Here is a 27,833-nt window from a genome sequence, read left to right as displayed (position 1 = left end):
ATCTCCATAGTCTACAAGAAAAAAAAAATAAATCTGATTTAACTGAGATCATATTGTTTTATTATTTTTCTGAAGTACAATTCATTAAGTATTCCTTCAAGGTTTGCTATGAATTTAGAAGAAGGAAGGCATTAACAACATCTTCTCATTAAACTAGAACAGAATTTACAAAGTTACCTTTATAATTATAAAGGTATGTTATTCATTATAAAGTGAATGTACTGCAGGGGAAGATAAATCTTGCACAAAAAAGCACTCATACATTTGCTGCTTTCTGCATGCCATACCTAAAATTATTGTATTTTAAAACATAGATCCTATGTGAGAAATAAAATCTTTTATTTTCTTAACTGTTCAAGACACTGTATCTTGGTGTGAGGGGATCCTTAACCTCAACATAAAGATCTCTTCATTACTCACTGTTTTTTTTCTTCTTGATTATTCCAGGTCTCAGAGGTGACTAATTCAGTTGCACAGGGTATATTGGGTTGATGGTGGCCATGTCCATTGTTTCCTGTAGGGACACTTACCAGGCACGCTCCTGTCATGTCATCACACACATCTGCATGACCGAAGCACGTACAGGGTGCACAGACTCCACCAAAGATTGTGCCATTCACACGCCTGTGTCGAGGCCAGCATGACTGCAAGAAAAGTTAGATAAAAAGTTAAACTCTTCTTTGAACAGAGGAAGGAACGGGATTTTAATTTTTTTTGTTGGATTTGATGGTTGCACACACAACAAACATGCTTGCCAAATGAATAAAAATACCAATATTTCTCTAGAAAATTCTTCTTTCTGGTGCTGTAGCTTTGCACTGACCTTAGCCTTAGCGGCAGGTGCAAGATTAGAGGAAGCTTTAACTTGATCATTCTTCTGAAATGGTAAAATAAAGCAGAGAAATGAAGAACTGAAATATGACAGCATGAAAGCAAGAGGTACAGACTGAAAAACAGCCAGAAGGTGAAATATTGAAGGAGAGAGAATAAGGAAAAAACCTCAAAACAAGAAGAATGTTCTCTGAGAAGTTCAGGCGCAAAGGACAATTGAAATACCATTTAGTCTTGTTAGGACTCCAGCAAAATGCTACACTGAAATAAAGCACAGGCTGAAAACTAGGCTGTCCTTTTATTTACAATTTGTGCTCCTTAAAGGATAGTAATTTCCCTTCAAGAAACTGCTCTGATATTTTAATTTTCTTTTTTAAATGCAAAATTCAAATCAATATTAAATGCATGGCCAGTAATTTTGCAGGAAAGGTGACACCATACAATTGTGATTCATCAGTGAAAATTCAGTTACTCAATTTGCTCATAATAAGATGTCAAGCAGCAGACTTCCTTACTATATATCTCACAACTGGGTTTACAGTTTGTTTGTTTTTTTTAAATGGCTTTATAGCAAACTATCCATCCATGGTAGGACTGCTCATGTGATCCAATAATTTTCCATAAGATAAAAAATGTGCATGACAGATTTATGACCTTCAAAACCATCTGGATAATACAAAGAGAAAGTTTTGCATTGACAGAATACTAAAAGTATCATTTAATAAACAAAATCCTTTCCCCTTCACATACACTCTCCCGAAAGGTAACAAACAGACTCTTCTTTGTATAAATAAAGATGTCCCTTTTTGTCTTACTCTTGAAAAATTGAAAGTAATCTAAAGATTAATTGAAATTATTCTTTTAAAAAATATTCCAAAACCTGAGATATTACCCTTTTTTTTCATTCTTTATATTCTTGGTTACACATTCCTAAAAAACCCTGTAAATACAAAAAAAAAATTCTAAAGTTATAAAATCCATACCCTAAAAAGAGATTAAAAGAAATTGCTGTATTTTTCTTTCTGTGGCTCGAGATGCAAGTGGTTTCTACGTAAGTCTATAAATCTTTTCCCTCTTTTGGCGACTGAAAATAATCTGTTGTACACAGATACAAATGATATTGCTCAAGACAAGGCTCCAGAAGTCACTAATTTTAAGAGCTTAGACATGAAATATCAATAGCAGGGCTCAGAAAAATACTAAAAGATTACAGATTGAGGTCTTAAGAAAAGAAATTATGTAACTGGCAACAGTTGGGAAAGTTCTTGACCATTATAGTGATGCAAGTTAAACACAACTCCTTTTGTGAGTATAAGTCAAGGAGTACAGAGAATGGGAACAAATCTGAGAGAACAAAGCAATTAGATGTGAAGATGTTGACAAAGGCAAGAAAATTCATGAGTGGAGCAAAGTAACTATCACAAAGGGGTCCAATTGGTATTAGAAATCTAAAATTCCATCTGCTTTACCCATCCTTATGGTGTTCCTACACACACAAAAATGTACAGAATTTCATTTGGCCAGAGTTGCATAAAAAACGAATTCTGAATTAATATAATGGAAAAACTTAAAAGAGACACCATAATTCAAATGGGGTTGGTTGTCTTTGGAAGACTGATCATGTCAAAACATTCATAGCATGAAAATAAGAAAATAATAGTTGTTTTTAGTGCGGCAGCATTATGCAGGAGACAAATACATACATTAAATCAAATAATGAAGAGAAAATAGAACTGAAAAACTGCACAAAATTAATAAAATATGACACTCCGCTTGGTTGAAATTGGCAGAAGTAAAATGAACAAGGCTGAAAGTATACAGAAGAAGAAACAAAAATGGTAAATGGGAAAAAAAAAAAGGGATTTTCACCTTCTCCTTCTATACTTTCTTAACTACTGTCTGTCTGGAAATCTTAAACTTCACCTTTTTTTTTCTTCTATGCCCACTAGCACGTATAGAAACTTTAAATTTGCAGCTATATATATGTGCTTTCTCTTGTGGAGTACGCTCTTAAGTATGTATCAAATTTCAGGGACTGTTTATGATTGAAGAGAAGGTTTAGCACTGAAGGACATAATATTGGACAGACAATTTCAGCAACACCAAGACAGGAATTCTACCCAAGCCCTTCAGCCTCTACAACAAAAGTAGATACTGAAATATCTGCATTCAGGGCTTTTCCAATTACTCTCTTGGACATCGGGCTTAAATCTGCACTGGGAGAATAAATGGAAAAGTCAAAAAAAGTGTGAAACACAGTGATACTGCATCTAGCATTTTTCTTAAAATAATTGAATAGACAGACAATGGCCAGGCTTTAAAATTATTTCTCAGCTGAGGTAAAAAATATTCTTCTCCACTTACTTTTCCATCTGTACCATTTTGGAAGTGATAGGAATATCCATTAATTCCTTCAGGACTTCTTTCTATGTTAGTTCATCTAGCCCCAGCAACAAACAACCACGCTTGGCATGAGACTAGACTCTAAACCCTAAATATCACATATAAGCATGAAAATTTTTAAAGAAAAGGAGAGTTGACAAGCAAATGCCTAGAGTGCCTGTGTAAATGGCATACTGTTTGTAGTTTTGTGAAGCAGAGCATCTTGGTGTTTGAAACTATTTCCTTAGAGGCAAAGCTTTTGAAGAATGTTTTTTGGCTTCTGTTCTCCCCAAGCGATGCCCACGTGAGGTAGTTAATCATACGTATACTTGTATGAACACAGTCTGTGTGAACTAATCACTTAGTTAGCAAAATGGGTATTTTTCTGAGCATGTGTCTACATTATTATCTGTTACAGGAGCAAAACAACGTGACACAATCCTCAGAAGAACACATGCAATTCTCAACAACTCCAAGGCAAATGGCAAAGCCCTGGGAAAACAAAAGAAGAAGTTCAACCCCATTAACTCAAATAAATTGATCCGTCTTTGTTGTGCACAGGTCAGATAACTGCCATTTTCCTTCTAATTGTGTTCATCCATTTGTATTATCAAATGGCTAAAGAGTACAAATATTGTTTCCACTTCCTTTTTGTGAACCAAAATGTCTTTTTGTAAGTTAGAAATCATCACAGAGGTGTAGAACTTCAGATTTTAAATATTATCTCATATAATGAACCATCACCTGGAAATAAAGGTAACTAGCCAAGCCATGGCAAATTCCTAACAAGAAGGGACAACTGTCCTATTATTTTCTACCAACACAGGTCCACTGCTTCCACCTATCACAGTGTTAGCAACATTGAACTAGACTGCATCATGATACTCACCTCACAGGAGGTACCATCATAGCCTGGAGGACACTCACATAGCTCCACTGCAGGTGCTACCCTTCTGCCCCGTGAAGTGTGGTCAGCAGATTCCATAATAACACTTCTTAGTCTGGATGTCACAGAAATTAAACGGGCAAAACAGCAAATTAGATGGATATGTGCAGCTGAATGAAACAAACACTTTATAGGGACATGCAGTGGCTTGTTTCTGTTTTCCTGCTTAAGAATAAGGAGGTTTTCATATTCATCTATTTCTTTCTAAACCATATGTCTGTAGGCATGTTACTATTTTTCTTCATCATGTGAGGGAGACTATGGTCAGATACCCACTGATAAAAATAGATTTAAAAATTCTTGCAGCACTGTACCAGGCTATTCCTGGCCTGCAAGCCACATGTGCCAACTTGCATTGCAGCTGCATATAGAGCAAATCTGACACTAAGCAGCGTCTTCAAAATTTATGAACCACTAGTCCAGCTTTCTAAAATATTCCATTACTAAGTTTTGGATAGAAGGTATTTTTACTCTGGAGATTTGACCTCTAGAAAAGATGTCAGCCCTGTCCAGAAGAATTGAGGATCTAAGTATTATGTATATGAAAGAATAATGTATGTACGTGAAACAAAAAAGAAATCTTTTGCCATATGCCCTGGTCTCCCCAGTGCCAGAGAAAAAAGTACTAAACACCTGTTGTTTAGGTGAACACTGACCATGATTTTTGTTTCAAGAGCACGGAAGTATGATGAGAGAAACAACAGAAGCCTTTTGATAGTCTTATAGCTATCATCAGAAACAGATGGAATTTACCTCAAGAGTATCTTTCTGTGGAGAAAAATTGGGATTTGGGAGTTTAATTCTTATGAGAATTTGAAGGAACATTAATGTATTACAGAAGCTAAATTACTTCTATTTTCACCCAGTAATCTTAACACAGTGTTTGATAACTAAAGATACTTGAAGAGCTTGTTTTGAAGTTGTCTTCAGCAGAAAATACCTTTTATTCATGATATACATTTTATTAAAAAGGGGTTTTTTCCCTTCATAACAGGGCATTTATCTTTTGGCTGCAAAAAAATTCTAAAAATTATTTGGATGACCTTGGACAAGAAAACATCCAAGAAAAATATTTTGTTGTTGGTACAGTGGTTGGAGGAAAGCTTAAGACAGAATATTTTCCCACTCGATTTTATGACTACTCCAAACAAGTTAAACATGAAAGGTAATGGGGGGACAAGAGGGAAGATTTCTTCAATTAAGATAGAAGCTTCAGAAAAACAGAAATTTTACCACCACTAGGAATATGACTGGACTTTGAAGGGACTATCCCTGTGTATAATGCAGTTTGAAACTTCAATCTGATTTGGTGATACTAGAACCTCTGTAAAAGGTTCTTGATACTGTTTTAAGAGAAGGATGCTTATCCCTATCCAGATCTTCAGTAAATTCTCTCTGACTTTTCAGTATACCCTCTTTGCTCCATTGCTGTACATTTATTTTGCAATTATTCATTTGAATTTTCTTTATGATAAGATAACCAATCTCTAGGATACCAGATATCAAACAGTGATTAACTTACCAGTAAAAAAATAACATTTTAAAGAAAAAAGCCTGTAAATGAAGAAATAATTTTTTAATAAAAGGTCAAATTTTATTTCTCCTTTGAACTACATCTAGCTCCCTCTAAGCACTGATCTTGGAACAAAGAGAAGCACTAACACACAGAAACAATCCACCCAGTATTATCCCACATTTGTATTCACTGAATTGCTCCAATTTTCATTACATTCTGCTATTTGCTAAATGGGATTTTAATGTGTTTAACAGTTTTTAGCATTAACAGTTACTCAGTGAAGAAAGCTGCAGTGATTTTCTTTTCTCCCATTTTGAGGTTGCAATTTTGATTCCTCGATGCCATTCTGCATTCATTAAAATACATAATGCTGGCAGTAATGGGGAACTGGATCCTAGAGATGCATGAACAATTTAAGGTTAGACATCAAGACCAAATATTTAAGCTGACTGTTACTGTCAGCAGGCAACTGTTGACTTCTAAAAACAAACAAGATTAAAAGGGAAAGGGATGTTTCAGGCAGTATCAGCACAGTTTACTGTCTGCTGTGCCAGGCATCTGAATCACACTGGCTACATAAGGCACATGAAGTAGTGACCCAATCTTTGCTCATTTGTCTTGGAGCTAATTCTGCATACGGAAAAAAACCCTTGGCCTCTTCCCTCTTTCTCCTTGTGCCTGGAACTGACTCCTTTCTATGTGGTTGCAAGCAATCTATTCTCTTTAGCACTCCAATTTCCAATGCCTATCTGCATGTTCGCAACACTTACCATCAGTGACCACTCTGAATATTGAAACTGAATAAACAGTGCTAGTAAACTTTCTTTGAAGCACAAGCTAACAGTATTAGATCAAACAAAACAGTAAGAGAGAGTTATCTTTTCTTGGCCTGTTGCTTCTACCACAGATGGACTTAACTGCAAGATCTTTCAAGATCTTGGAAGACCTTCCAAGTTAGAACGGGATTAGGTTTTAAACCCAGAAACTGGGTTCACTTTCATATTGATTGCTACATTTCTGTATTCTCAATTTTTATCTTACTTGATCATCTAATTGCCCACTCAAACAAGAAAGCTTCCTAATGATGCCATAGAGCAACAAGAACACTGCAAGCTTAAAACTACCTAAAAAACGTACACAAAACCATGCTTAAGTCAAACCCCATTCATATTGTTTAGTGGATACTTGAAAGCATAACAGATTAACTAATCTGTTTCTAGTAGGTTAAACTAAACAAGGATAAAAATAGAATCTTTAAATTAAAGCTCTTGCCAACTGGAGACAGCTCCATTGAATTTTTAAGTCTCTTTCTACATGACTGCAATAAAGTTACTTTATGCCTCCGTTCTGGTCTCTTTTTAAGCACAGATTATAATAGCACCTTTGGAATCCTTACACATGTGGTGACATCCATTTTGAAAACTTTCAGTACTTAAATGAACAGGTTGCCTAATACAGCAATCTCTAATTAGTGTGTTGCATAATTCTGCTGGTGCTTCGAGGCAGAAATTGTCATTCATGATGGATCTAATAACCCTGTAATATTTCTGTCTCTCTGCCAGACCCTCTTAACCCTCTCAGAGGAATATCCATCTGTCCACTGCACGTACCTGTTTAAAGACAATAAAAGCCTTTTAGTTCATATCTACTTATCTATTAAGGCTTAGCTCTACAGTATTTCTTTTCAAAAAAGTTTTCCTTTGGAGACCATCCTTTGGAGTCCTTAATCAGCCCTAGATATCACAAAGAATATCTTCTTCATTGGATCTACATTTTCCCTGAAAAACTAAATGGACAGAATACGGAGAAAAGGGTTCTTTTGCATGATCTTAAGAGTGACGAGTACAGCTCTGCACCTAGTATGTTTCAGCACAAGTGAAAGTCAAAGAGAATATAAAACAATTGGTAATGAGGCACATCCTGAAAATTAGCAATATCCCTACACAGCAGATCATAAGCTGGGCTGGATGGCAGTAGATGCTGTTGCTAGTGCCTGGAAGAATGAACTGTTCTGAGGAGACTTCACTTCACAAATCCCACCCTAACAGGTGAAACTATCATTGCTACACTTAAAGATGAAAAACTGAATTTGTTTAATTGCAACTGAAATTGCACATGCTCTCTTCTGTCATGCTAAACCACAATGAGCACCCTGAGAGCACTCAGTAAAATTGTTTACTTTATTACACAGTAATACAGCAACCACTGCATTCTTTGGTAAGAGACATCAGAGGGACAGCCAGAAATGTACCAGCAATATAAGACCATTTATAGCAAAAAAAAAGATACTCTTCAAAATCACTTCAGTTCCTTCCCCTAACCCCATTTTAACTCATTGTCTTTAAGGGACCAATCTTCACAACTGTAATGTCACTACACCTAGAAACTGATGGCTACCAGCATGCAAAGCCTAAATTATATGTGTGTTGCAGAGCTCTTCTCACAGAGCATTTTAAAAAAGTGCTTTCAGAAAACTATCTTTAACACACCACTAAACTGTTCCCAAAGCTGAATATGAACGAGACTGTGAAACGGTGAGGCACCACATATGACCAAATGGCTAAAGCAGTAGTCAGTGATGCAGGCAGTGATATATAGTCTTCCAAATTTGCCAGACAGCTCTGAATTACTTACAAGGCACATTCTATAGATTGTGCCAGTTCTATGTGTGTGCTCTTACCTGAGCTCTACACTGCTGTCCAGAGGGGAATCTCATCCATCCCACCCACACTGTTCCACAGTATGGGCAGGATGGAGCCCTTACATGTCCAGCAAGGCACTTTCTTCACAACTGTCCAGCCAAAGTGCATTTTGAAGGAGAGCCCCCCTTCTCCTACTAGCACAAATGTCAGCACTCAAATATATGTAAACCTCTGACAACTGAAGTTTGCATTTCCCGTAACACTCAGTAAGACCTTTGGCCTGAGGAAAGTCAATCATACATATCTCCTTTAAAAGTTTGCATTTCCCCTACTACTCAGTAAAACCTCTGGCCAAAAGGAAGTCAACCTTACATATCTGCTTTAAAAGTAGCATTAAAGCCCCTATTGTTCATCCCAAAATTGCTCCTGCACGTCTTTAGCTTGGAAAATTCTGAGTGATGGTTTGGGGTTTTTTTTTTATTTGAATGAGAAGAGAGCAGAAGATCATCACTCCCTGAGCTCCCACTAGTCTCAGCTCTAAGTTGTGAATTAACAGCTCATGGTCTGCTCATAGTGCATAAGAGGTGAGCTCTTGCCAGGTGTTTTGGCTCTCCTCAAAAACCCAGGTGGGAAGCTGAGTGATCATGAAAGGCTTTCAAACTGGATGCAGGGAGATGCAAAAGAATGCAAGGTTGACGACTGAATGAGCAAATTAGGAAGCAGTTTGGCCCAAACTCAAGCTAGTTATGATTCACAAACTTACTTACAGAGATGTAATACATACTAATTAACCACAGGAAAAGACAGAGACTGAAGAGATACGAATTCTTTTGCAGGGAAAAAATTTACACTGCTGAAGCTCAAATCAGAAAACTGCATGCTGTTGACACAACCTGCCTTTCAATTTAGGATATATTTTAATTACCTAAGTATTCAAATGATGGTTAGATTGCTGAAGAAATTTCACAGTAGCAAAAACTCTGTCTGTGCTCTTGGCAAATAATCACTAAATGTGCTATCAGCTCCTCCATTTCAAATTGGCTTATGCCACTGAATCAACTGATGTGCAGATTAGAGAGCATTTCAGGTTTCCTGCCTTGTGAGTAAAAAGCTACTATGCAATCAATTCCATTACACATTTTAAAAATATTACTTATGCCACCTAACTATTAATGTTAATCACACAGTATCAGGAGAGATGTTTTCTTCACCCCAGCTGGAGTATTTGTTCATGCACTTAGAAAAATTTGAAATGCAAGATGAGCTTTACAGTTTCAAACACACTGCAGCAACTGAAATAGAACAGTATCATCTCATATGTCTTTAATTTTATCAGAGGACTCAGAAGAGTTCCCATCAAATCAGTGAATCTGAGCAGTCCATGTAGCATCCTGACATAAATCAAGGGAAAGGCTTTGGGATTAGCCAGTTCTGTGTGTGGTACTGATTAAAAATATAGAAAATTCCCCTTGAGGCACTTTTCCAGCTTGGAGACTCAGGATATTATTCTCTGGTTCACTGTTAATGTGGCCCTGTATGGTCATTAAATGGGAAAAACTATATATAAGCAATATATCATTTCCTACTTCAACATGTTATTACTGCTCTCCATGATTTACCATGTACATGGGAATTACTGTGTTCACAGAATAAACATATTTATAGAACTGTCATTCATGCCTTAATAGTCCATGTAATTTCATTTTCTTAAAAGGCTGCTTCCTTCTGTTGCCTTCCTCCTCCTGTCTACCCAAAATGAAAAACATACTAACAAAAAGTTTGAAAGTGTAAATGAATGCTATGGATTTCATGATAATAAATTAGAGTGTTTTAAATTACATCAGCCTTGAGAGAAAGAGAGAAAACAAGTCTTTTGAGAAGCTGCCTGTAGTAAAAGCACCCATTCCTCACGTTCACCTGTAGATGGCATTCATCCCATTGCTGTATGTGGCTCTTATGAGGATCCTCTTCACGTTTGCCAGGATAGTCATGAACTCCCTCCTGCTGACTGGAACATCAGTGCCATGCACTGAGAAAGATTCTGGCTTCAGCACAATTTCTTCAGTGTGCTCTTCAGAAGGCTGCAGGTGAATTATCCCTTTTGGAGTGCTGATTTTCAAGTCACCTCCCTAGAGAGAGCCATGAAAGAGAGAGATTTAAACATGAAAAAAGTCTTGCAAAAAAGCCCATTGGGGTACATGATTTATTGAATAATATATTTTACAAGAATAACAAATATCAGGAATAATATTCACTTTTCATAAACCTGAAATGGGCTTTTGCCTGATAGAATTGAAAAGCAGTGGAAAAGAAAGTTTGAGTTTTTCAGATAAAACCTACTGTCATGGTGCGTGGCTCTACATCGGCAAAAGCAAATTCATATAATGCTGAGGTGCAAAAGAAGAGATCTACTGAAAGAATGTCAAAGTGTAACCTCAAATGACCAACTATTTCATTTCTTCATGGATGAACAGGAAGCATTATAATTTTCTAAGCTACTTACAATAGCTGCAATAATACCAGAGACTCCTTGAGATATTGAAGCTTTTAGTTTTCTGAAGTATATCCTTTTTCTCACACTAGAAATTAGCTGAAAGTATGTGCACCCTTCTGTTTTGTGTCCTCAACCACCAGACTTCACACTGAACATCTGAAAAACCACATCATTTTCTCTTTCTCACATTGTCTCTTTCTTTCATTTTCTTTCTTTTCTTTTTCTTTACTTCTGGCTTTGGCTGAAAATACTTTACCTCTATGATGACATCAGATTGAACCATCAATTTAGCTGTTTCTTCCTCTTCCTCTTCTGTGACATCATAGGAGACTGTAAATTTCAGATGTCCTCCAGCAGCTGCTACCTGGGGAAAAAAAAGACAGAAAAAAAAATCTAATTAAATAAAAGAAAATGGGCCTTAACCACTTCTAGGCAGTTTTCTTGAGCATCAGTAGATTTCTAGTGTTGCAAAACCACATGCAGATCCCTGAGGATTACAGCTGTTGAAGTCTGCGAATTCCTTAAACCCACAGACTAAGAGAAAAATCAGAAACAGATATGAAATCTGTGCAAATTTCCACTAGATACTTGCATTAGACTTTTCAGTGTATTTGTTCAGTTATACGGTCCTTATTTAGACTAGCCTCTGTATCAGCAGCCTTAGCAACCTACAGAAAATTCAATAACTTCATTGATGGAGCAAACTACCAAAAGAGAAAAAAAAGGGCTGTGATTTTTTTTTTTTTTTTAGAATGAACCGTAACCTAAAGTAAGAGTTTTCCCTGATGGAGTCAAATAAATTTACTTTAAAAGAATGTTTCAACCCTTTCACTCAGTTTGACCCAGCCTACAATGTGAGAAGTCAATGACCAGGCTCTTGTGTCATGGCAATATATTTTTTCCATGCTCTTTTAGCCCCCAGGATCATGGCATTGACATAAGTTATTCCATTATAAATGGAATATAGTATGATGCAAATCAGAAGTTGCAGACTTGAATGACAGAGTTCAGCAGAGAAATAATGCTTTCTGTTAATTGATTGGAAGCAGCATAAGTAAATCAAATCCTGCAAGAGCTACATTTTGGGTTTTAAATATGTCTGCCTCATACTTCATTGCAATGTGAGCCTCCTCTCTGAGAATATTAAAATCACAGGGATTCTTCTGCCCTTCCAATGCCTACTGCTGAGCACAGAGCAAATTTGTGCATCTTTTACAAAGAGAATAATCTGATTATTCTCAAAGTCATATTTGTTCATCATACTGGATGGTTTTGCAGACAGTAAAAAAAAAGCAGTGAAAGTCAACATCTTCATTATTTTAGAATGAATTTAATTCAAGTGGTGAAAAAAAAGAAAAACAAAACCACAAACATTCCAGCATTTAAGGCCTGGAAATCAACTGATTTTGAATTAGTGATTAAGGTATATAAAAAGCCCATATTGGAGGCTGTAGAGCTAATTGTTGGGTTAAAGCCAGAAAATTCCCTCCAATTCATAACCTGGATCTTGGACCAATAGAATTGTAGGATCATAGAATCATAGAATATGTCAAGCTGGAAGGCACTCCTGCTAACTAGGTCACTCTCCTCTTGACATGCTTCAATAGTCCAATGTCCTTGAGGTACCCAAAAGTACACACACTGCTTGAGATGAGGCCACCCAAGTGCAGAGAAGAGCAGGACAATTCCCTCCCTTGCCCAGCTGGTGATGCTGTCCCTGATGCCCCCCAGGACACTCTTGGCCCTCCTGGCTGCCAGGACACTGCTGGGTTATGCTCAACTTGCCATCAACCCAAACTCAATGATCTCTTTCCACAGTGCTGCTCTCCCGCCTCTCACATCACAATTTGTGCGTATAAGTAGGAGAACCCAATCCCAGGGACAGAATCCAGCACTTGCTTCTGTTAGCTTTTGCTGGGGATGGCCCAGCTCTCTAGCCTGTCCAGGTCTCTCTGTAAGGCCTCCCTCTCCACCCCTGATGGAGTCTGCATCTCCTCCTAGTTCAGTCACTAGCAAATAGTGGCATCACTTGTTTATCTACATAGTGTCCAAACCTGCTGGGACCAATGCAACTACTTAAAAGCCTCGATCATAAAAACATGAAAAGACTTTTTTATTCCTCGGATGCAGCTGTTACAGCATTTTTGTTTTGCCTGTGGTCAAGTCTAAGCACTGGTTTGTAACTGCTAGAGGAATGTAGAAAATTTAGATATCTGAAATGCTGTAAGAAGTACCCAGAATTGCTTTCAGCTATAGACAAATATTTTAGAAGAGTAACTTTTGCAGAATTTTATAATTTCTATTTCAAGTTCAGACTAATGACAAAGATTCAAGAAAGTGAAAATAATGCAACCCATAAAAATTATGTATCAAGACAGGTTTCAGTTTTTCCCAGCTACATAACCTTTCCCTTGCTATATAAAAATCCAAAGCAGGAAAAAAAAAAAAAAGAAAAAGAAAAAACCCTAAAGGAAAGGCAGCTAGACTGGATTACAGACTCCTGTAACCAACATATATAACCAATATATAACCAACAGGAAACACAAGAGGAAAGGGGTGGGTTGCCTAGTCCAAAAAAGAGAACAGTCAGAAGAAATAGGAAAATTATTTACCAAAATGTAGAAGTCTGGAAAGATGTAGTGGCCATTTTTGTTTACCTGTGGCAACCGCAGGGAAGGCATGAAAAAGATTCAGCTTGATTATACAGAAAGCTGATTGTAAGGATGGTCAAAACAGTACCAAATTACTTGAAAATGCTATTGATGTAGTTCCTTAATTGGCAGCAGTTCAGCATGTCAGAGATACTCTGGATATGATGCCTAAGAGTTGGAATATGACTAAGAAGTCTCTTGAGGTCTCTGCTAGCCACGGCAGTCTGAGTTTCAGTCCTGCAACTGGCAAGATTTTCATACCATGAACAGGATCACACACTGAAGACAAGATCCCCAAAAGACACTTGTAGAGAATACCTCACAGTTCAGAGTATGTATTTACCTTGTATGCTGTATAATACCAATACAGATTAGAAAAAACCTTGAACTTACATAAACCAAAAAGTACTACTTCCTTTTGTCATTGTTTGCAATGGTAATTTCCTTCCTCTGCATATCTGAAGTACAAGTTCATTCACAGGCAAAGAAATTCAGAGGTCAATCCATGTGCTGCATGTCATCTTGTGCAAAAAGTACTTTTCACTGAATTTTAAATATAACTGCAATACAGAAATTGGGCACCCATGAGATCCCTCAACTTTCACATTTTCTTCTGTATCACCCAAAGATTCAGAGTTCTGCTTCGAGGACTGCCATCTGAGACCATCAACACCAAAGGGAACAGAGCATAAAAGTTTGCCTGGCTGTGACAAAGGCATGTATTGTTGAGACAACAACCGTTGTACAAAAATGTCAAGAAAATTCCACAGAATTTCTGTTGTCTCTCCCACCTGTTTTTAGATTAATGCATCATATATTTCTTTCCAGCTTTGGAGGCAGAATCTGCGTGCTCAAGAAAAGTTGCAGACTCCCTAAGAAATAACAAGCATAGGAGAGAGAAAACACAGCTATCTTAGTTGTAATCCAAGAAGTTTCTGGCACATAAGTTTTCGGGGCTTTTTGCAATTGTTCACTGCTAACTTTATTATTATGTTACATGCTCTTAAGAGAGCCCTTAAGAGAGCAGACAAGACTTTTCAACACCCTAACAGAGGGTCAACAAAAACTGAAGCAGAAAATATGTTTCCTTTCCTGTGAACAAATGTCCACACTCAAGAGCAAAAGAGCTGGGGGGTAGGAGGAAGAACCCAGTACTACCCTGTGTAAAGCATGTTTTGATGTTATATGCTTGTCCCTCTAAAATTACTTTTAAGTCAATATAAGTGATAGTAGACCACAAATACTTACAAACACTGAAGACAAACAATATTTCTACAAATATTAGCAAGGCTAGAGATGAGGAAAGCTTGCATCTCTTCATATGGAAATCAAACTTTACAAGTGTTTCTCTTCCTGCACTTAGTGAATGTGCTGCTTTCCCAAGGCAAGCTGTCAGGATCTCTCCTGCTAATGTCCTTGGAGAATATCTCCTTCTTATACAGATGTATACTCCATCTTGTTGTCGAGTTACTACATGAAGATTCACACTCTGCCTCTCCAATGTCTCTTGTAACTCTGCCTGTAAAGCTTTAGCACTTAGTCCACTGCACTGCAGGCTGCCTCATTTCTTCTGAACATCTGCCAAATGTAACTTCAGATTAGGAGCTATCTCCATTAAACAGGGTGCTGATTACAATCCCTTATCTCATTAAGCAGTAAAATGCTCTTCTGTCAGTTAAGAAGAGTCTCAGTTTGTGATTAAAGCACCTAAATATGAACTGGAGCATCTGATATGGCACTAAGTGGTTATGTGTAGGCAAGTGGAAGAAATCCTCTGTAGAGTCAAAGGAAAGTGGCTGGTCGGTGATCCCACCAAAGGACGACCTTCAAATCATTCCACTTTGTATTTATATTCAAAAAGCAACTTGGAAGACATAAAATTTCACTAATTAATAAATAATTATGCACTAAGTGTATTATTGAACTAGAACAAATACACGTTGCTCAGATATTTCATAGTTATATCTACGCAACAATGGATTTAACCAATAAGGGCTTGAATTTCAGGCCTAATCCAAGAGAACATAACACCTTCAAAACTAAAATTATATTACTGCATTAAACTATGTTTAGACCAATACTCATACAACATCAGATTTTCAAACCAGTGAAATAAAAAGCATCATAAGACTCATTTATGTTGGAAACGAACTCTAAGACCCTCAAGTCCAACCATTAATCCAACAAGGCCAAGTCCACTAGTATACCCCATCCTTAAGCATCAACAAATATCAATAAGTTGAACTATCTTTTCCCTCTTCACTGTTAGTGGTTGTGGCAGAAATATAGTCAGTGACATATTGTACTAGAGAGACAAGCATTATAGAGTGTTCATATTTTTATTAGACCAATATAGCTACAACTATAGTAAGGTAAAAGGACTTGGAAAAACATGAATTCTTCTTTCTATTATATAATTATATACATGGCCATACAATTAGAACTACACCAAATGAACAAATGCTACCAGAAAATTTAAAAAGGGAAAGAAAAAGTGCAAAGGCTACAAACATGAATGGGCAGAACATTTCTGTGGAGAATATTAACACACATATAGTTGAATAAAAAACCCAAGGAGTCTCACAGCAAGTTGCTAATAGTAACTTAAAGTTGTAAGAGATAGTAATGTTTTCTTATTCTGGAAGACATCCAAAAAACAAACACCCCACTTGTTTCCTGAAACACCTGTGAATGTTATTTGCTTGCTGCCATGATTATGAGAAATTACACAGATATTCACCCAGTCTTCCAGTGGCTTGGTCATGTTCCTATGGCACTATCTAAAAACTATGCTTGAAGGTACTGGAATGATAACATACACAGCTTAACATTCCCTGCTAGCCTTCTTGAATTTCCATGAAATAGAGCTGCAGTGAAAGGCTGATGTAGATTTGGACTCTTTCACCTTCACAAACTCTCTAGGTACATATTTATTTTATGACATGGATTTCAGCAAATGTAGAGATATCTGCCACCAGAATATCAGCACTACCCATGTGAAGGAAATCCTTTAAATACAGTAAGATTTTTCCTAGTTTATTTGTGGTGACAAAGTTGGTCCATAATTCATCAGCACCTAAGCAGCTGTGATATGGTTTGATGAGCCACTGAACAATGTACCACCTTAACTGATGGCTAAGTGCAGCCCACTCAGTGCAGAAGGGAATGGACCAAGGGCTGCTTTTTCTCCCTTAATTTACTTGTGTTGAAGGAAATATTTAACTGGTAATTCAGCTCTCATCTGGGTTATTATCTTCTTTATGAAAAAGTACCAGCTGTAAATTTATGATATTTAATTGGATTTTGCTGATCCCATCTTCAAGCTAGTTGTAGTGTGAGGAAAGGCAGGGACTAGAAAAGAATTCTGATAGAACCATCACCAAGAAGACGTCAAACCTTTCTTCATTTAGTAATAGCTCTCAGTAAAGATTGCATGTGTTAGTTCTACTCCAGATCCAATTAGAGATTAAATAGACTCTCCTCTCTTAGACAGATTGAATTTAGATAGGATATAAAAGCTCTTCTGAGGCATTAGAGCAATATTTCAGATAAAGCAGGGAGCAGAATAATCATGTGTTATTTGAATGACAGTATAGTTCTGACTAGCTTAAAAAAAAAAAAAGTCACTTTTCATTATAGGGAAGTTAAACTTTTCCTCTGAAAGAATGGACTCTTTCCCCAAACTTTCTGCCATCTAGAGTTCCCCCAGCTCTATGCCAGCTGGTTCACAATCCTAGTTTCCCTGCTCAAGTACACTCAAAATTCTTCTGTATAATTTGATGCTACATTATACTTATTTTCACTTTTTCGGAACACTGCTTCCAGAGAAGTAGAGCAAGTAAGGGAGTAAGTTTAAATAAAGTAGCCTGACTACTTATCAGTGGTTGGTTCAATTGCTTTCCACGAGAATCTCTCTACAATATTGAACCATTCAAAGAGAAAACTTAGAATTTCAAACTATTCACTGTCATCCTCAGTTTCTTCAAACAGACCACTCCAACAGCCAAGATTTCAAAGTCATTCTTTCCTGGAATCTTATCCAGAATGTTATGATACAGGTTCTTTAATTTTTACTATTTCCTCTGCTGATACTACATTAAGACAGACATGAGTAAAAGAAAAAGAGATTTTATTCAAATTCCTATTCAAAGGAGTTTTATTCACAAATATTGTGAATATGTTGTTTCATTAGACAAGGGAGCAACATATTCACAATAAATCTTAATATTTAAAATTTTCCCAGCAATGGAAAGAATCATGAAATCTGTGGGTTTACTTTTTTCTTTTTTTCCCTAAGTGAATATTTTTTGTTTAGGAGACAAACAAAACTTGTCCAAAGAGTAATCACAATTCATATGGAGCAATGAAAACTCTACTAAACTGAATTTCTTATGTACCTTGACCATGTTTCTTCTCTATTTTATGCTCAATACTTGAGAAACTGGGACCCTTCCAGAACACTTATTAGTCTTAACTAAGCAGTCTTTCGCAGCATCTGATCACTTGGCCATAGGAAAATACACTGCACCTATCAGAGATATACCATGTATTCAGATTCAAATACAATGGAAACATGAGGCAAGAAAGAACGCCAACAGGGTAAGACATTAAAATCAAGTGAGTTTCTCCTTAATCATCCCTTGAAAGTATCCCTTGCTTTTGCTAGAATATCAGTAGATCAAATGTAACCAGACAACTTAAGCTTTTTTGATTTTTGGTGCTGGTGCCTTTTCCTTCTTTATTCAGAAGTTCAAGGCATAATTTTCGTATAGTAGTTGATAATGTCTGCCATCCTAAACATGACAATCTGATGAGTATTTCCAGGCCTTCCATATTTAAAACAGTTTGTCACAAACAATTTAGACCAATTAAAATATTGCACAATTCCTTTGATTCAATATATCTGCTAAGAAGCATTTAAATGGTAAATATTTTTTAAAAATCAATAAGAAACTTCTTATATTTTTCAAAATTATATCCATAAACTCAGCCCAGTCTCACTCTTACTGAGATACTGTATTAAAGTTATAATTTCAAAACCCTAATTCTCTTCCTCCTTGGATGAACTGGACTGTATTATTTGGATGTCTAAATAAAATACAACTGCTCATTGTGTTTAATATATTATGTTGAAACATTCAATTATGTCATAGAACACTAAAATGAAAAATGGAATAAATCTCAGTTCCTAAGGGAGATGGGAACTGAATAACATCAGCTCTCCTGTGAGCCCTCTGCTGCCACTCCTACTTACATGGAGTAGTTGCTCCTTCTGAACTTAGCACTGAAAAAATTAATGTAATCAGTGACGGATTGAAAAAAATTTGCACAGTAAGATTATATGCTGTCTCCTGAAATGTAGTTATGAATGTTGACATTTACTCTACAAATTCTCAAATCTCTACCATAATTCCCAGTTGCCATTTCCTCTCACTCAAGAAGATAAACAGAACTCTCTGGTCAACCACTCCTGAAGTCTAAAATTGACTTTTCAAATGATAAACTGTTACAAAATTTAAAATATGTGATTACTTTGTTACAGTTACTTAACCACAGTAACCAAAGCACATAACCTTAAAATGGTTACTCACTTTCTCTATTTTTTGCTTTCCACATGATCTTGACTCTGCCTTCCCAACCACTGTTTCCCAAGCTGCTGTAACTAGATAAAGGATTCAAAAATACAAAACAGAGGCATATTCTTCCAGTAGTGATGTGATAACTGAATTAATGTACAATTATTGCCCATGTATATTATTGTGGTGGCAGGTAAACCTCAATCTTTGGAAGTCCACCAGTCTGGAAAAAAATACACCAGAAGCTGTGACCCTGTAGCATAGTATGTCAAGCACACATCATAGAAGGATATTTAAAGAAATTAACCTTGTATGTCATCACAGCTGCAGACATTTTTCCCTGACTGAATACAGTTAAACTGAAGGAAAAGAAAAAACCAAAACCAAACAAACCAGTTAATACACAATCAACAGCTGCTGCAACTGCTGCTCTGATCACTATAAGCACCAATTTAGCAGGCCAGAATGGCTAAATTGTGTAAGTCTGGGTAAAAATACCGCTTTTTATTCAACTGTGAAGATGTTTTGGACTACTAGTGATTTTGTAATCAAATTCAGTATTTGAGCATCAGCTCTGAGACATGTTTCTAAGTAACATATCCTCATCAAAAGTTTCTAAATAAAAGCTGTTTACTGCTGGTCTTGTAGCTGTCACCAATCTCCTAATTGAAAGTAATTCTTAATTTTACTGATTAAATGTTATTCTCCCAGTTCCATGGTCTGTGGTTCCAAAGGGGCAAACTGTAATTGCAGTAGTCATATCAATAATGCCTTCCTGTAATATTAGAATGAATGACAAATTAGAACATTTATGTCAAAGTCCAGTTCCATTACTACCCAAGAACCGACCCTTCCCCTCCCTTCTCTGCCTGTACTCCTTCATGAATATTTTAACAAGAAGAAAAATTTGCATAATTTTGCAAAACTAAAAGCTGATATTTCTATGGCAACAAAATCCCAGCATGCAAGGACTATTAAACACAAAAATGCAGGACTATAAAACAAGAGTAACTGTTTAGGTCCAAATTAAAAGCTGTTCTTCCTAAAAATATTTTCTTCAGCTTTGCAATGGCATTTAGGGCTGTTCAGTACTTTGCTTGTGATATTGCTGAGGTCATCTCACTGTGTGATGATCTGTAAATGAAAATCTATGGATGCCTCCAAAAGAGTTTACTTTCTACTGAAAAAGCTTACACAGTGAATGTGAAAGCAAGAAACAGTTAAATTCTGTGTCTTTGTTAGAACCCAGAATCATTACAGTTGAAAAAGAACTTGAATATAATTGAGTCGAACCATTAACACAACCCACCTTGTTCACCACTAAAATATATCTCCAAGTGCCATCAAGTGGCACAACCAACTGTTGTTAGTACAGTTCACCAAGTTAGACTGTGAGTATTCTTGATTTCAGGCATCCTTTTGTTTCCATGTTTGTAAAGCACCAAGCAAAACAGCCCAGGGATGTTATTTCTCAAGTTTGTCACAAAAGAAAATGGAAAAAAAAAACCCTTTCACTTCTAGGCAGCCAACGGTTATTTTCCTATCTCCTTCTACTTAACTGGCTTGCAACATTACTATTGACAATACTGTACCACAACGATGGCTGCACTAGTAATTCAAAGCAAAGTATGACATAAGAAGCACTTTGGGATCCTTTAGAAAAATGAAATACATCATAATGTTTCAAGCTTGAAGGAGTTTTGTAACTGGAGTATGTATTGGGCAAAATTATTCTGACAGGAAGGATATATTGCTTTTAATAACTGCCACTATTTCTAAGTGGAATATTTTGAATTAAATAAAATGTAAAGAAATCAATATTTTGAAAAAAAATTTCTTTATTTTCTAAGAAAAATGCAAGGCTTTGCAGAGCCAAATATCTGCTCTTCAGAGGTGGCTTGTCATTTGATATAATAAATGCAACAATAATATATTCTTATTTGGCATTTTGCTGTGTATCATGGAGACCTCTAAGGATCACATATCAAAACAAAAACAGTAAGAATAAACATTTGAGTATTAAAAAAAGATATAGATGTGTATAAACTTGTCTCTGTGTACTACAATTCACCAACACTAATGATAGAAAAAAACCCCAACAACTCCTTGCATTTTGCTTTCATTTTTCAGGTAAAGGGAAAAACAAAATGATGAATCAGAACCCTGTGATTTTTGTCTATTTTCAGTCAGTAAAAACCATATTTTGAATTACTTTGCCTCTGGAGCCCATGCTTTCTCATGATTAAATTCCTGGCTGCTTTCCTGGCTTGCTAGTTTTGCAGCCTTTCTTCTGCTAACCCTACTCATGAAAAACTAACATACTTTTGAAAAATACCTATGTTTTCTTTTAGAGAAAGAAATTTGTGTTTGATGTTAATTTAAATGAATGCTAGTTAGCGGTAACTGAATGTATGTATGTATCACACAAACACTGAATTTTAATATTGTTTTACTCAAGGAACAAAGATATTTCAGAACAGTACAGACAGCACTTAATTAACAAATATGCTTTAAGACAGATTTTTTTTTTTTAAACAGTGTAGATAAAAATCTATCATGCCATTCTTTATTGCACCCATGAAAGCAATTCTGCACTTGTTATCACCATCATGTTAATCCACAGATGATTATTACTTGAGGCAATGTGCTCATATATAGGAACACTACTGATGTGCAGGCACACACACACACACAGTGTATCATATGCACACTGTGAAAATAAAACTTGATATGAACTCGTCTCCAAAAACTATAAAACTGTGCTGTTGTTTTAAAGGGTAAGAAAAAAAACCAACAAGCTTGTTTCAAATAATCTTTAAAAAAAGGTCCGTTCTGAAAATCTTTTCAGGGTTTTTTTTTTTTCCTTCAAGTTCAAAGTCTTTATCTTTCTTAGATATGATTTTCCATGAAAAAAAACCCCACACATTTCTTCTTAGAAGGCTAAAGGAAGGATGAGCAATCAAGCTAATAAGATGGGAGGGCAAAGGAAAGACAGAAGGCGTGAGCTGATGCCCAAGACTGAGAAAGCAGAAAGGGCATACACAGCTTTATAAGTCCTCCATAAAAGAATTTATTCTTTCAACTTCAATTTGCCCTAATGGGAGGTGAGAAAAAAATCCTTTAGCCATACTGAGGATAATGCAGGTGTATGAACTTTGTGGTTGCTACAATCACGTGTACTATTTTTATCATGACTTCATAATTTTTTTCCCTTAAATGAAAAATATTAAAAAAATGTTCTCCATGTATAAGCCTGATTAGAAAAAATACATTATTTTAAAGCAGATTATATAGGTTTCCACTTCTTATTTGTTCCTACAAGTACAGTGCCTTCTGTTTACAGACTTGAAGCAGTATCTTTTCTACCAATTATTAAATTATATACTGTACCTTTTATGTGAAGAAAAAAATAAAAAGGACCCTTACATTCATAAGCTAACTCTGCTTTAAAGTTAGAATGATGAACAAAATTTACTTTGGATGAATTAATAACTGCCAAAAAAAGAGGGCAAGTCTACTGCCCAAGGGTTACATGTGCTGAAAGAATCAACATCAATCTTACACTGGCATAAGCTCTATGACTGTCATATAGAGAGTCCCATTTGAAGGATTCATCATCAAAAAACATTGCAGTTCCATGAGGCATGTTAACATAGAGAGTATGATTAATATAACAAGAATTTGAATTCATACAGGTAGGGAAAATTTCTACTGAGATTAAATGTTCTCAGGCCTGTCGACTTCAGACACTTAATCATGTAGATATTTTGCAATTTTTTTTTTTTTACAGAAAGTGCTATGTGAATATAGGTGAAAGTCACATATTTCAAAGGAAGCCTCCTATTCCCTTCACAAATACACTTTTTGAAATGTCAGAAATTCTTTTATCTTTGGCTATAAAATATAGTGCACAACAAATTGAGCATGAAATCCATGTGATAGTATTGTCCTATACACACTTCATTTTAATGTTCTGAAAAATAAGAGGCACCTAAAAAGTAATACAACACTCACAAGCTTGGGGAATAAATACATTAAGTCAAGCTATAAAATGATATCCAATGTGATCACAATGAATGCACATGATGAACATAGAGTAAGTGTCTACAGATAGTAATAAAAGAACGTGGAAAAAACCCGAAACTGTTTTTACTGAATAACTCTTCATGTCCATGTTAGTCACGTAACTCATCTAACTGTATATTTTGTACCTTTCCAGAGGATATACTTGACCTTACTAGCTAAAAGAGATCCCCTCTTTTTTTGTTGCTTTCCCTACAAATACTGACACTTTTCAATTCAATGGAGACTTTCCTTACCTTACAGGACATGGGCACTGTGTATGTTATATCTGGTTGCTATTACAGGAGTGAATACTACTCACCTTTGATGACTGGCAGTGCCCTTTCTTAAAAAGATTTATTTCAAACTTCATTCTTTCTGAGTACGAAAGATGGAAAGATAGATCCATTATCTTTCAGACAGTTCCCTGAATAAAATTCAGCTCATATTTTCAGGACTGAAAAATCATTAGGATGCAGAAAAAGGCGATTGGCATAGTTACAAGGGAAAAAAAATCTACACAGAGATCATCAAAGAGCAACCAAGCTAAAGGATGGGGACACTGATGTTTCAACAGATCACTAATTGAAAACCAAAAGTTTAGTGATGGACTGCAGTCTTTTTCTTGACTCAACCTAAAAGATTGAGTCCAGCCATTAACCCAGCACCAAATCTATCCTTCACAGAGCTACTGCCTTTTAGATAGCTTGAAACATCTGTTTCAGTCCCTATAATTTTATTCATATCCATTATTCATTAAATAAACTCAGTTCTTCTTGTTTTTCTTTTCTTACTCTCAAAAGAGAGAAGTCTTACTCTCTTTTGGGCTGTCTCCAGTTGGCAATAGAGCCCTGGACACATCAGTATTCTTTTATGAGGGCAAAAGAGCCTTTATAAAAAGTTGGAATTGCAACAGTGTCTTTTGTAGAGAGAAAACTTTAGATATAGAACACTGAACAAGATCTGGCAGACCAACAGTTTCACCTCGAGAGAAGGAGTCTGCGTTTATGTGTGTCCAGGCAAATGTATGTGTTTCTATGTATATAGCAAGCACCCTGTATTTCAAATAGCCTAAATGGAGAAGGTACACAAACCCACATTCCAGGTGCTTCAGAATCTCTCAGGAAATATCCCACTTGATTGCAGTAAAAATTCTCATATGTCAATTTTCTAAAATAAGAAACTACTCCTTACTCTAATGTTAGGATAAACATATATAAAGTCAAACAGCTATAATAATCAAATAGTGAAATATTATTTACAAAAAACACTAAAAATCAGTTTAGGCTGCTAATCTATTTCTCTCAACATAAGTTCAGTTTCTTGCAACTGATTTATTCATGTTTCCTCATTTTTATCCTTGGAGAATGCAGAATGACATTATCTATGTGCACCAAAGCCCAGAAGAAGAATGAGAAAATCATGTTGAGTTTTGGTGTTGCAAGTAATGTTTGAAAAATAATTGTAATTTTACAGCCTTAAACAGTAAAATCTCAGAATTTCATCAGGTGCTCTAGGATCTTTAAACATTATTAGCAGCACACGAATCTTGAATCTAATAGAATCTAGGATTTTGTTATTCATTACTCACTTGGTTTCAATGGCTTTTCAAAAGTTATTCTGAATTTCAACAGAGGTTGGAAAACCTTAACTTAATTTTATATTTTATCGAGGATGCTAACTTTTAACTTCCCTGAAATGTTTTTTGAATTCTTGGTGTAACAAAAAGCTATAAAGCTCAGAAAGAATCAACCCCTGTAAGTAGTTAATATATAACAGATAAATGCAAGGTCTTCTGAGTGTGATTAATGTGATTTATATATCTGCATAAATTTCCTTTAATTTAATGTGTTCCTTACTTCCCTGTTTCTGTTGGCAATGTATATTTTCTCCCCATTTCTAACATAAGGCAGGCTGCTAGGTCCTAATAAACCAAGTTTTGACTAACAGTTTAAATTTTCTGCTACCATCTCAAACTCTTTAATATTTAGCAGGGTTTCATGCTGCCTTAGATTTAATGCAAATGGTGTAGTATGAAGCAGCGATTAACTTTATAGCTCTATGATAAAATATGAAAAAAAGATATCACTTCACAATAGCTTTAGGAGAAAAAAAATTATTAAAAATGTTGACCTTAACTTAGTGCTCTATAAAATGTGTCTTAAATGAAGACTTTGACCGACACAAAGTTATGCAAGTTTTCAGACACAGCAAGAACACATCATAAAATCCTTTAAAAATGCTAATCTATATTTAAATAATGCTCATGTATCAAGTTAATCATATACAATCAGGAAGTGGGTTTTCTTTTTGCCATAGCATTTCTCTACATGTTGCAAGTCATTGCTTTCATTCAGCAGTGTGTTTAAGACTCTATTGCATCTGGTCATATGAAAAATTAGCCTCTCCACTTTGCAAAATTTCTTAGATCTACAGTTGTTTGAAACTTGGAATGGACAAAGATTAGATCCAACACTATCTTTCAGTTCTCCACTGTCACCATGTCCTTCACTAATGTATCAACTCTGGTTTTTCATCTGTCTCTTCCCACCCTCACCCTAGCTGTATTAGCCCATTTGTTATTGTTTCACAATCTCTTGCATTAACTACCAATTATGGTTTAATTATATAAGTAAATCACCTTTTATTTAAAACTGTCTATTTTCTAATCCATTCAACATTTCATTCTCTTACCTCGACTGTAACAGAGACATTCCCTAGCTCAGGAAATGAGTGCACATTGCAGTATACTGGGTTGGTGGGCAGGACAGCATAGACGTGTGCCTGCATACTTACACTAATCCGTATGCATGTGGCATTGGCCACAGCTGGAGATGCACAGACCTTTCCTCAGACTAACTGCTGCTGCTCTCGCTTTCTCATAGCTGTTTCAGAACTGATCTCCTGCTGACAGAAGCTGCTGTAGCTCCATGAACTTAATTGATTTCTGAAAATTTCTGCTAACAGGGCATCTGTCTTTTCCTGCTGCACCAAGTGCCAGCTAAGGTGTTGATACCTCACTTCTGAAGAGCTAAAGATAGCTAACAGTCTCTGGGGAGTGAATGAATGTCCAAGGTCATGGAGCAAGAATTACCATTACTTAACACTTGAAACAAGTCTCTTTTCACTACTGTTCACAGCGAATCCACTGCTGTATCCACTTAAGTCTACTGAGAATTTCATAGTCAATATATTTTATTAATCAATTTCTGAATGTCAAGCAGAAAGCAGCTAAGGTCCACATCAAAACATTAAAACTTCTTATATTAGGTAAAAGGAAGAACAGAGTGTCAGTGTCTCTCTCAGCAGAGAACATATTGCTACATATTAAACCTGTCCAAATCCATACAGACCATCAGGTTTTATTTTTAAAATGTAAGTGTGCTGTGCTTGGGAAAAAAAACTTTAAAAAAAGCATGCAGCCCTTATGTGGCATATGTAACACACAACCTGTGTACTCACACATCAGCCTGTCTCATGTCTGTGTCACTTTTCTGCCCTGGCAATGAATTTTGTGCATAAAACTGTGCACCTTCTTGTACACCATTAAACAAGTCATTAATAGGAAAAAGAAATAAATTATGCATATTTAGGAAGATTGTAAAATTTCACAGTCCTGCATAATGTGCATGGAATTCCAGTGCATTCTCAACACAACTCTAAAATATTTTAGCTTAAATTAGGAACTGGGTTGTTTTCAAATGCTTTTTCATAGTGAAGTGTAACTTCAGGTGCACAAGCCTTCTGTACAAATAATAGTGATCAGAGAGACACATCAGGACCTGTCGTTTGCAGTATGTAGAAGCGAGCTGGGTTGGTCTTAGCACATCTTTCAAGAACTACTGAAATTGTAAATGGTAAAAGGTTCTTATAAATCTTGCACTTAGTTGGTAATAAAAATTTAAGATCCACAGATTCCTTTAGCACTTGAGACACTAGTAAGTGGTCCTCATAAAATTTTTAGTTTATATGGACTGCAGCCTGACTAAGCCTCAGTTAGTCACACTTTTCATATCCTTCTGCAGAGAATCTGAAATCTCAAATTATTTCCTGTTTATAGTTTCCTTTAAATATACTTCAGGATAAATGGCATCAAAGACAATATCAGCTACTTTAGTATTATTGTGCCAAAACCTGAAAGATTTTCCGCCTCACTGTTGACTTTATATTTAATTCTTCAATGTTTCTGTAATACAGTGCATTTTAGGCTATTGGGTATAAGTGGTGAGATTTTGGTAACAGGTGGATTGCAAGAATGACCCCTCTGGAAGGTGGTCAGGGGCTCCCATGAGCAAGGCACTGCATGGTCCAGCTGGCTCTGCGGTGGACCCACCACAGCCCATCAACACATCAACCAAGCTGGTGATGCTTCTGCAGAAACATGGAAGAAAGGGGAAAAAAATTGGAATGAGCAGAGAAGGAGGGAACAAAAACAATGAGAAACATCAGAGAGAACACTTAGATCAGAAAAGGAGGAGGTGCTTCATGGCACAGCAAATATTCCTGCAGCCAATGAAAAACCTATGCTGAACAGGTTCTCCTGACAGGAACTGCAGCCTGTGCAGAGCCCAAACTAGACAGAATTCTTCCTGAAGAACATGCCAGAGCAGAGGAAAAGTGTGAGAGAGGAGTGGCAGAGTGGCACTGTTATGTGACCACACCCTCTACTTTCTCTCATGCACTCAGATAGTGATAGAGGAGTCAGAAGTGAAGGACTAAAGTTGAGCCTAGGA

The 27,833-nt window shown here is 36.2% G+C and overlaps 1 protein-coding gene across 7 annotated transcripts in view; it reads right to left on the bottom strand.

Annotated features, from left to right (window-relative positions):
* The window catches only part of LAMA2 (laminin subunit alpha 2), a 334,884-nt gene that overhangs the window by 144,212 nt on the left and 162,839 nt on the right, over nt 1-27,833 (bottom strand). For all 7 annotated transcript variants that reach the window (XM_041469664.1, XM_041469666.1, XM_041469665.1 and 4 more), the window contains 4 exons: nt 11,068-11,175; nt 10,235-10,446; nt 4,103-4,214; nt 531-644 (listed from right to left, as the gene is read on the bottom strand). In XM_041469664.1, the coding sequence (XP_041325598.1) occupies nt 531-644; nt 4,103-4,214; nt 10,235-10,446; nt 11,068-11,175 (546 nt within the window). The remainder of the gene's footprint in view (nt 1-530; nt 645-4,102; nt 4,215-10,234; nt 10,447-11,067; nt 11,176-27,833) is intronic.

Source organism: Pyrgilauda ruficollis, unplaced genomic scaffold, assembly GCF_017590135.1.
Source record: "Pyrgilauda ruficollis isolate IOZ18807 unplaced genomic scaffold, ASM1759013v1 scaffold24, whole genome shotgun sequence".
Lineage (NCBI taxonomy): Eukaryota > Metazoa > Chordata > Aves > Passeriformes > Passeridae > Pyrgilauda > Pyrgilauda ruficollis.
This window is presented reverse-complemented; position numbering and strand designations above follow the sequence as displayed.